Here is a 10,224-nt window from a genome sequence, read left to right as displayed (position 1 = left end):
CTCCCATAGGTATTTCTAAACCTACAGCCTCGCAGGGAAGCTGTTGAGGCCCACTTTGCAGATGAGTAAACTGAGGCTGGGAGCACAGCTCCTTGCCTGAACCACACAGTTATACCGCCAGAGACTGGAACTGGGCATAAAGGGTGCTCCAAAGGTCACCTGCTCAGTTCCACCCCAGTTGTGGGATCCCTGCTGATTCAGTTAATCAAGCGGGGCGGGGCGGGGGGGGAGGACTGTTGGAAGACATCCTTCAAGTCTCCAAGGAGGTGTGGTCCCCCGACTCTGCTGGGGGCACAGTACCCAAAGTATCCCCCAAACGTCTGAACTCGGAAAGCACTCTGACCCAGCCAGAAATATAGGAGAATGTCCAAGGAACCCCCAAACGTGAGAGGGTTAAGGAAAGGTCAGAGCACTAGACAATCAGCACCCAGTGCTCTGGCAAAGAAAAGGGGCCCAGCCCCTTCCCGCCCACTCTGCCCACGTGGTAGCCGGTCAGACCGGTTTCTGGGGCCCCAGCAAGCCGCCAGCCAGCTCCTGACCCCTTAACCCTGCCCCTCCCCCACCAGGGAAGAAAACCAGACGGGCTCCACAGACTTTTTCTTCAAATGGTCTTTATTTTCCTATCTGGCGTTTCTAGCAAAAAGGCCAGACAGATGGAGTTAACAGAATCCACCACAGTAAAGGTAAACAGAACCCCCCCTCCCCCCAAACTGGCCCAGTCTCACCAGCAACTGATCCCAGCTCAGCTTTACAGCGCTCTGAACAACCTCCTCCCCCCATTTCTGTGATTCAGACCAGGAACGTCTGGGTTGATTTTGTCTGCTCGTCTGAGGGAGGATCAAGCTTGAGGCTGTCAAGATATTCCCACCTCTAACACACCAGATGAGAAAAATTTTAACCTGAAATTAGATCTGCCCTCTGCCCCCGAAGGCGTAGGGGCTCGGGGCAATAACCCACAACACGCGGAGGCGAAGTGACTCAGGCCGCCCTCCTCCCATTCCCCTGGGCGTCCACACCCCAGATCCTCCTCCCAGGCCTCACACCCACGCAAGGCAACAGGAAGCTCCCCACGTCTGCCCATGACGCAACGATGACCGCTTGCACAAGTATGTCACTGGAGGGGGAAGGGGAGTGCCTGGAATTCTCTGAGGTTGGAAACGCAAACACCAACTATTGAAAAACCTTGAAAGGGCAGCACAGCCCCCAATAAAAAATAAAGTACGACCCTGAGGAGTTTAAAGAACCAAAGCTCCCTTCTCCAAGTCAAGAAGGAGAGGGTAAGGTCCACATCCCAGTCCGTTAAGACAGCACCTGTGGGCGCAGCAGGTCTGGGGGAAGGCGCCCGCGCCCCCGGCTCAGGCTTCTCGGTGTCGCCGCTGCACACAGGTGGCGACGGCACCCCGTGGGTAGAGTCCCTCTCAGGGCATCTCGGCAGCCCGGGCGGCTGCTCCTCTCCACGGTTTCCGCGGGCGCTCCCCCGGGGGTGGGCCTCGCTTCGGGTCTGCGCACTCTGGCCGACGGTTCGGCCTGCGCTCTGGGATCTGGTAGCGCCGCTCACGGACCCTCAGAAGGCCACCACGGCCCGCACCAGCACGTTCAGCATATTGTCCGCCGGGCGGCAAGCCGGCTTCGCCTCACACGCCGGCGGCGCCGTCGGGGGCGCGGCGGGGCTGCAGTTCAGGAAGCCGGAGAAGCGCCTCTGCAGGACACGCGCCAGGTTGGGGAAGGCGCCCTCCGCTTGCGCCGGAGGGGGCTGCAGGCGATCAAGGACGTCCGAAGAGGCCCTTTCCTCCTCCTCTTCTTCTAGGCGGGCTTTCTTATTCGGGACCAGTGCGGCGTCCCCACCGTCGCTCAGGGTGCAGCTCCGCCGCTTGCGGCTGACTTTGGCGGGGCGCTGGGCACAGCGGGCAGGGGTCTCCTCCGCTCTCGGTGCCTCCTGCGTGTCCATGGGTTCCGGAGAGGGCTGCTCACCGTCGGAGGGCGCTGCCTCTGCTGCGGCTTCCGCTTCCCGCGGCGGGTGCAGGCAAGGGTCAGGGGAGCGGGCGGGCGGCAAGGTCACCTCGGGCTCCTGGGCTTCCACCTTGGCTGAGAGGTAGAGGTCCCGGGCGCTGCGCATGACCAGCGACAGCTGCAGACTCCGGTGCAGCCGCAGGCCACCGCGCTGCATGCGCGAATGGTACATCTTCCACACCGACAGGGTCATGATGCGTTGCGCCTCTTTCTGCACTTCCATAGCTGCTTGACGGCGGGGCGAAGGCGGCGGGGACTCCCAGCTGGGCTGGACAGGGCAGGTGGCAGGTGCACGCTGAACAAGGCGCCCGTTCACGCCTCTCTACGGGCCAACCCACGCTGAGACGCTGCCAGGACGCTCTGCCCCAGCGCCCGCCACCCGGGCCCTTTTGTAGCCCAAGTGAAGTCACTGAGACGCCCCGCCCAATCAGAAAGCCGCATCCGGGCTTTCCACAGCTCCGCGCCGAGAGACTCCTTAAAGCGACAGGGTGGAATTTACCGAGCAAAGAAAAGGGACCCGAACTCGTGTGAGGAGGAGCGTTCCCCAGTCCAAGCTGAGCTCTCGGGGTGGTCTGCTTCCTCAGGGCCCCCCACTGCACCCGCGCGCGGGCCCAGGGGAGAGTGGCCGTGGGTGGGGCTCAGGGTCCACCCACGGGTTGCGTCTGGAGACCCCTGCGGGTCGTACGTGGCACGTTTCCCTTCGCGCCCGGGAAGACTTGGGTTCTAACCGGTACATCCCCCGTGGGAACTGTGCCTAGCATCTACCAGGCGCCTAATTAATGTCTTGTTTTTGTTTTTGTTTTTGTTTAATCAATAACGATGCTTACACTTACTAATCTCTTACTACGTGCCAGGCGCTAAAGGCTTTCCTTTCATAAACATCTCATTGATCTCTCACCTCCACTCCGGGGAGGGTAGTTATATCTTATTTCTTCAGGTGAGGAAACCGAGGCAGAATGATTCGTCCAATATTTGCTAAACGAATAAATGAGCCACGGCGGTGAAAGGGGACCAGTGTAACCTGAAGCTCTCCGGTCTCTCCAGCGTCTGCCAGCCCCCGTCCGCCACCCCGTCTTCCCCTCATTTGGAAGCGGTAAGAAAGCGGGACACGCTGGCTGGCTCTAGGGCAAAGTTGCCCACTACCGGCCGGAGGACGTCTGCAGACACAAGCGCAGCCCAGGCTGCCATCTCTGCGCTCCGCTTTGAGCATTCCGCCCCCACCCCCACCCCAGTTTCCGTCGGCACGAAATCCACCGTGGGTGTGGAGCTCGTAAGGCGGAGGACCCGGCCGCAACACAGCCCGAGTGAACATGTGGCTGCGGTCCCCCAAACGACGCAGCCGTGCTCCGCCTCTGCTTCCCGGGAGGCGGAGTTGGGATAGAACCTTGAAACTGAGCAACGCAGAGATAGAGCAGATAGACAGAAAACATCGGCCCCACCTTCCGCTACGCACTACAGTTCCAAGAAAACCTAATTCCAGTTCCTCAGAAAATGCAGAATTGTTCGAACAGCTCCATTCATTCGTGGTGCGGGCCCTTTAAGGGGAGGCTTTTCCCCACACACACACCCCCGCACTGGTGCGCGAACCTTCCCGCCACTAGATCTGCCAGACTTCCACAACTAAATTTGGAAATAATGACGTAGGGCATGCGCGCTAGCCGCTTCCGTCTGCCCATATAAGGACTGGGGCCAGGCTCTCTATACAAGACTTTAGCTGGCTATTTCCGGGCGGGCGGGCGGGCGGGCGGGGGTGGTGCCTTACCCTCCGGGCAGGCCCCCTCCGCTCTCCCTCTCCCAGCCGCTAGAGCTGGTTGGAACTCCCGGTTTCCGGAGTGGCGTCCAGGCGGGCCCGCGGAGAGGGAGAAGAAAGTTTCGCTTCCTTCCCTCCGGAGGCCAGGAAGGTGTGACGCCTCTCCGGAAAGCCCCCTGCCGGCGGGTAGGGGCCACCTCAGGGCTCACACTGACGCCATCTCCCAGAGACCTACACAAAGACCTTGCCAACACAAGCAGCTACTCCCTGAGGACCACTACATTCCTGTCCCCGCCCCTCCCCCCCCCAAGGAGACCCTGCCAGGCCCCCTCTCATGTATTCCTGCCCCTCCGCCAAAAAAATTGCTCTTCTCGTGCACATTTGGAGCATGCTTATGTCCCCCACTCCCAACCCCGGCACACGGAAACAACAATTATTCTCTCTTCTAAAAGACTTCTCCCAAAACTGTCCCCATTCAGCGATCCTGCCACATATTACGGCAACCTGCTGAGGACGCCCCCATCCCCCCCCCCCACGAAACTCCACAATGACATCCTCAGCCCAGACGCTATCTCTGACACACAACGGGGGCGACCCTCCGAGGACTTCTTCAGACATCCCGCTCCAGAGATCAGGACCCCACTCAGCCGACAGCTGCCGCCCCCACCCATAAAAAAAGTGCTTTCCCGGAGACCCCACACAGAAGGGCTCTGTCACACAGGTGGCGACCCTATGAGTCCCTCTCCAGACATTCCTGACCCCTCCTCACAAGCAGAGGACTTCCCTGCAGACCATCCTCAGAGCCACCACCACACCCACTCCCGCGACACCCAGGATCGCACCCAGAAAGACCTCACCCCCCAGAAGCATCTCCAGACCCCCACTCGCGGCCAACCCGCCCCAGGGCGATCTCGAGGCGTCCCTCCTCCGCAGGAGAAAAGAGGAGGAGGGGAGAGTCCAGCAGAACTCCCCACAGAACGCCCGCACTTCACCCTGACCCCGCGAGAAGGTGGGGATACAACCTCTCCCAATACTCCTTACCAAACCTGCCACTCCCGACCCTGGACTGAGACCATCTCTCATCTCCCATCTCCTAGGACAGGATCGAGGCGCAGGCTCAGGGAGCCCATGAAGATGATCTACGAATTGAATGAGCCCCTTCCCCAGCCATAATCTCGCCTGATTTAAAGGAGACTATTATTATTTACATTGCCCGGAAGGGAAACAGGTTGCGCAGCAACAATCCGAGAGGTTGGGTCTCGAACCGAGGGATTTGGAGCTCTGAGTCGAACCCAGCCAGACAGAACTAGGACACCTCCGGGGACCAGGACGCGAAGGGGCGGTACGTGCAGACAGGAAGCCGTCTCTGCCCACAACCAAGATGGCGAAAGAGAGAGCGGATGTTTCCGCACTTCGGGCTGCCAAGGCCTCTCTTTCTCCCCTGGCGGCCCAGCTCTCAATGATGGCAGGGGTCACGTGACGGGGGGCGGGGGTGACGGCTCGTTTTGCACCTCTTGGAGGGAACCAGCTTCCCAGGCCGAGAGGGGAGGGGGCTCGGCCTCGGGCGGGTGAGGGGCGTGACATGTCTCTCGAAGATCCGTTTTTTGTAGTCCGAGGGTGAGTGACAGCGATGGGGGAGGACAGAGGGTGTGCTGTCCCCCTGCCAGCCAGTGCCCGCGTGCCAGCCGGAGCATGTCAGGCATTCTGGGCACGGCCGTCGGGATCGCCCCGTGGCCGTGTGGGAGGGGTACGCAGTGGGATATGAGGGTCTCCTGAGTCCCCAGCTCGTTTGGGGGCGCAGTGGTGGGAGGGAGGACCGCCTGCCCCCAGCCGCGCCCGCTGTGCCCCTACCCGCAGCGAGGTGCAGAAGGCGGTGAACACGGCCCGAGGGCTGTACCAGCGGTGGTGCGAGCTTCTGCATGAGGGCGCGGCGGTCGGACGCGAGGAGCTGGACTGGACGACCAATGAGCTGCGGAATGGCCTGCGCAGCATCGAGTGGGACCTCGAGGACCTGGAGGAGACCATCGATATCCTGGGGAGTTGGAGGGCGGCATGGGAGAGCCCACTGAAGTGGCAGGGGACGGTGGGAGCCAGCCCTCGGGGAGGCTGGACACCTAGGAGGTGTTGAGGGCTTTGAGGCAGAGGAGGGCGTTCTGTCGGGCTCTGGCCTTGACTCTTGACCCGCGGCTTACGCATAGTGGAAGCCAACCCAGGCAAGTTCAAGCTCCCAGCCGGAGACCTGCAGGAGAGAAAGGTGTTTGTGGAGAGGATGCGGGAAGCAGTCCAGGTGAAGAGAGTTTCCAGTGGGGTGAGGGTGGGGAGGTTGGGGTATCATTACTCTCTGATGCTGTCCTTACCCCTAGGAAATGAAGGACCATATGGTCAGCCCCGCAGCCATAGCCTTCATGGAAAGGAATAATAGAGAGGTAAGGCGTCCCGACCCAATATCCTCACCCCCTGTCTCTCGGGGTGACCCTCCACTTTGAGTGCAAGCCACCCTCTGTGTCAGTGCTCATCTTCTCTGTGCACAGTTGTCTCCAGGCTGTCTACCTGCCTGCTCTTTCTGGATGTGTACACCTGAGTGCTCTCTGTGTGTATAATCTCTTCTGCCTTCTCCTGTGGGTCTATACTGGTTTCCTGTGTGTGTGGGGTGGCCTATTTCTTTCTTTCTTTTTCTTTTTTTTAGCTCTCTGTGTTACTGTTTTCAGGATTTGATGCTTACCTTTTTAATCTGTGTATGCAGTTGACCTCTCTGGACTTGACCTCTGAGTGGATCCCCATCTGCCTTGTGCATGCACACCATTTCCCTCTGTGGGTGTGCTTGCCCCATGTGTGTACCCACTCATGCCTTTTGTGCGCATTCTCTCTGCTGCCTCTGTCTGTACACCTTTTCCCTCTATGTTGTGTGTTCATTCTTGCATGTTGTAAACAGCAGCCTCACCCATTAAACCCACATGGGGTCTGGGAGGGTGGAGGGCTGAGGTCTGCAGCAGCTTGGAGTCCTATAGCAGGGTCCACATGCCTTCCATGTGTGCTGCTTTGGGTATTAAAGTTCAATTCTTAAATACGTGTGTTTATAGGATAATAACTGTTCTCCCTGGATTAATTCATTAAATCCTTATTCCATCCTCAGGAAACAGGAATTATAGCTCTCCCCATTTTACAGATGAGGAAACTGAGGCACAGGGAAGTCAAGTGATATGGCCTCGGGGTCACCTTGCTAGTAAGTGGTGGCTCTGAGGAACCCAGGCCGTCCCACTCCAGAGACTGCCTTCCTGACAAACCACCATCTAAATTTGCCACAAACCTTGTCTGTCTCTGCCATGAGTGGGCAACCCTCCCTGAGCCTGTGGTCTTGGCCTCCACAGATGCTGACAGGCAAGCCAGCCACCCTGAAGTCATCCAGTGACTTGCTGGACGCCAGTGTGGTCTCAACCACCTCTCGCTACATTGAAGAGCAGCAGGCCACACAGCAGGTGTGTGTGGGTGGCTGGAGGCCCCGGGCTGGAGGAGCCTTCAGGCAGCTCAGGGCTCCCTGCCGACCACAGTTCCCACCCCTCCAACCTGCAGCTGATCATGGACCAGCAGGATCAACAGCTGGAAATGGTGTCTGGGAGTATCCAGGTTCTGAAACACATGTCCGGCCGCGTCGGGGAGGAGCTAGATGAGCAGGGCATGTGAGGCCAGGACCCCGGGGGTGGGCCAGGAACCCTCGGCCGGCTGCACTGGTGTGCACAGACCCTCCAGGGGCTGATGACATCCTGATCTCGGCAGTATGCTGGACACCTTTGTTCATGAGATGGACCACACCCAGTCCCGGATGGATGGGGTCCTCAGGAAGATGGCCAAAGTATCCCACATGACCAGTGGTGAGTCCCTTGGAGGGGGGGTGGCAATTCGGCAGTGGGGGGAGTGGGTTGTGGGTGGTGCTGCCTCCCCTCTGTGAACTCTGACCCTCTTGCCCCCAGACCGCCGACAGTGGTGTACCATTGTGGTGCTGCTGGGGGTGCTTCTCCTGGTCCTCATCCTGTTCTTCTCTCTCTGATCCTGGTCCTCCCCAGGAAGCTGGTCCCTCCAGCTGGGGGGGCCAGCAGAGCCCTGCCCCCTGGGAGGAGGGGGATCATGCCTGGGGAGCTGTCCCAAGGCTTCATCCAGAGCCAGTAGGGCCCTCAGGGCCCTGGGTGGGAGCCCCCACCACTGGTTCTGTCTCAAGTGCGCTTAGGGGGTGGTGGAGGTAGGGGGACCTCAGACACGCCCCTCCCCATCTCTCCTTCCCGTGCCCCAAAGCCATCGCTTTGCCCGTGTGCCTTCTACATGTGTCAATTTGGAAATAAAATCCCAGCCTTTGTTATATACATTTGTATCATATGATGTGTTGATCTGAACTTGTGGCTGTCCCTGAATGGGAACTCCTGTTCTAAGCCCCCTGCTTGCACATGCTGGGGCCAAGTGTGCATGTGTGCGCATGTGTGTGTTAAGGATTTCAGTGGTTGATATTTGGTGCAGAAAAGACTATTCTGGTTTATTTCTTGGATTTCATGACGGATAATTTTATTACCATCGAAATTCCAAACACTGATTCTTCTTGAGTTTTTGAAGTTCCCCCTAAACGTCTTTTGCTTGTTCTTTGTCTAAGGTAGGTAGGTGAGCCCCTTAGCTGTGGAACTGAGCTGTCACTTCCGAGGGGCCTCTGAATACCACTGGGCTCCCTCATACACCTGGTCACTTCGATCCCTGTGATGCTTCACTCTAACAAGAAAGCGTTTGTAAATTTAAGGGCTTTGCCATAGAGCCTTCCTGAGTATGAGCAATGATTCCTATAAGCCAGGAAAACTTGTAAGTGCTGTGAATCTTAACTTATTGTCTTAGATGTTTCCATCTTGAGCATTATGTAATCAGGCATCAGGCCCACCCTTCTCAGTCGCTCATTTACACATTGTAAAGTGCTGTTACAAGGATGTCTGTCATTCCATTAGGCTGATTTGTCAAAGAGAACCAAATATGTTCAGATTCTTTATTATTTTTTGGTCACACCATGTGGCTTTTGGGATCTTAATTCCCCGATCAGGGATCGAACCCAGGCCCCCTGCAGTGGAAGCGTAGAGTCCTAACCACTGGACCGCCAGGGAATTCTGCGCCCCCCCGCCCCTTTTATTTATTTATTTTTTTTTCGCCCCTTATTTTTTAAATGCAAAACCACTACCACTAATACTGTGGTTCAGGTTGTCTTGATCCATTCTACACTTGGTTCTAAGTCTTCCTGGGGTTAAAAAGATGTGCTTCTGGGAGTCTGACAGTGTTTCCACCTACCTGGGCTTGCCTACATGTTAAGACAGACAGACTTCCTGTTACTTGAGGTGACTCTGAACCAGAGTCACCTGAGGATTTTTGTTGACGAGGCTGTTGGCTCCCCCAAACCCCTGCTTTCTGTTGGCTGAAGCTGGGCTTCAGGACTCCGGAGGGGGCTGGTCTTACTGAAACATGCCCAAGTCACCCTGTGAATTGAGTCACCCTCAATTATCTGCCCCAAGGAAGTTTGGAGCTCCCTCCAATTATCATGGGGTGGTCGGACCTGGACTGGGCGGAGATGAAACCCCTTGTCCACCTCCCCAGCAAAGATCTTTTGATCTGATGGAATCCCTAAGGTCTGTCAGTAGTCTTCCCACACTACTTGAGACATCTCTGAATCAATGGGACCCTAGGGCACGTTGCATCTTTTCTATTTCGGTTGTTATAACATTTTCCCACTCATATCCTCAGGACCCTACAGCTCTTCCAGTTTTGTTTGTTTTTTGGCCACCCTGTACAGCATGTGGGATCTTAGTTCCCTGACCAGGGATCCAACCCGTGCCACCTGCAGTGGAAGCGCGGAGTCTTAACCACTGGACCGCCAGGGAAGTCCCTCTTCCAGGTATTTTAAACAACCACCGGCTGATTTTAGGCTTGCCATCCCAACTTTAGTGTTCCTTCTTCTGATTTTAATGTTCCTTCTGGACGCAGTGGCTCGGGACAGGGCGAAGGGTATGGGCTTATGTTCAGGACACGTTTCTGGGGCTGGGAGTGTCAAATACCATGGAAAGGCAGCGAGTGGGTCTGTAATACACATAATTCCATGGAGCAGCTACCCTTCTAGCTTTGGAGGGGCTCCCGTGGGATGCCCATGCAGGATTTAGGGCTCACACGTGTGAGGGAACAGCCTAGGGAGGGTGTTGTTTGTACATACTGGGGCAACCTGGAAGCTGCTGGAAGCTGTTTTCCCGCCTAAAGAGGGCCCTCCCCTCAGGCCGACATTCTGAGGCATGACGTTTGGCATGGCCGTTCTGAGCACACCCCGAGCTGGGCCCCCACTGCATTTGTCAGTGTGAAGCCCTGGGGAATGGGGATGTTGCTCTGCGGAAGGAGGGGGGCCCTAGTGTGCAGCCAGCGTCCCTTCCTGGGCCCACCACCCCGCGCCCCCAGTGAAC

At 57.5% G+C, this 10,224-nt stretch overlaps 2 protein-coding genes across 5 annotated transcripts; one reads left to right on the top strand and one right to left on the bottom strand.

Moving 5' to 3' along the window:
• Positions 1-605: 605 nt before the first annotated feature.
• IER2 (immediate early response 2) lies at positions 606-4,063 on the bottom strand. The gene has a single exon (XM_007182088.3). It carries the CDS (start codon positions 2,231-2,233, stop codon positions 1,565-1,567), a length of 669 nt encoding a protein of 222 aa, XP_007182150.2. The 5' UTR covers positions 2,234-4,063; the 3' UTR covers positions 606-1,564.
• A 1,195-nt stretch (positions 4,064-5,258) lies between these two features.
• STX10 (syntaxin 10) lies at positions 5,259-10,134 on the top strand. Of its 4 annotated transcripts, none has more exons than XM_057540538.1 (8): positions 5,259-5,377; positions 5,618-5,787; positions 5,953-6,047; positions 6,124-6,186; positions 7,129-7,236; positions 7,331-7,437; positions 7,535-7,629; positions 9,521-10,134. In XM_057540538.1, exons 1-8 carry the CDS (start codon positions 5,343-5,345, stop codon positions 9,637-9,639), a joined length of 792 nt encoding a protein of 263 aa, XP_057396521.1. In that variant the 5' UTR covers positions 5,259-5,342; the 3' UTR covers positions 9,640-10,134. The 4 variants fall into 4 exon arrangements, with proteins under 4 accessions (XP_057396521.1, XP_057396522.1, XP_028022280.1 ...); XM_057540539.1 differs by having other exon boundaries at positions 5,260-5,377; positions 7,331-7,433; positions 9,521-9,595; XM_028166479.2 differs by lacking the exon at positions 9,521-10,134 and adding an exon at positions 7,729-8,096 and having other exon boundaries at positions 5,261-5,377; positions 7,331-7,433.
• Positions 10,135-10,224: the final 90 nt, after the last annotated feature.

This window comes from Balaenoptera acutorostrata, chromosome 2 (assembly GCF_949987535.1).
Source record: "Balaenoptera acutorostrata chromosome 2, mBalAcu1.1, whole genome shotgun sequence".
Classification (NCBI taxonomy): Eukaryota; Metazoa; Chordata; class Mammalia; order Artiodactyla; family Balaenopteridae; genus Balaenoptera; species Balaenoptera acutorostrata.
Note: the sequence above shows the minus strand (reverse complement) of the source record. Positions and strands in the feature narration are given on the sequence as shown.

What these genes read in the sequence shown, in the direction of transcription:
- IER2 (XM_007182088.3), bottom strand. Translation starts at nt 2,233, where the DNA reads ATGGAAGTGCAGAAAGAGGCGCAACGCATCATGACCCTGTCGGTGTGG.
- STX10 (XM_057540538.1), top strand. Translation starts at nt 5,343, where the DNA reads ATGTCTCTCGAAGATCCGTTTTTTGTAGTCCGAGG. An exon ending in GGATGCGGGAAGCAGTCCAG is followed by an intron (nt 6,048 to 6,123) that starts GTGAAGAGAGTT and finishes CCTTACCCCTAG; the next exon opens with GAAATGAAGGACCATATGGT. An exon ending in AGCAGCAGGCCACACAGCAG is followed by an intron (nt 7,237 to 7,330) that starts GTGTGTGTGGGT and finishes TCCAACCTGCAG; the next exon opens with CTGATCATGGACCAGCAGGA.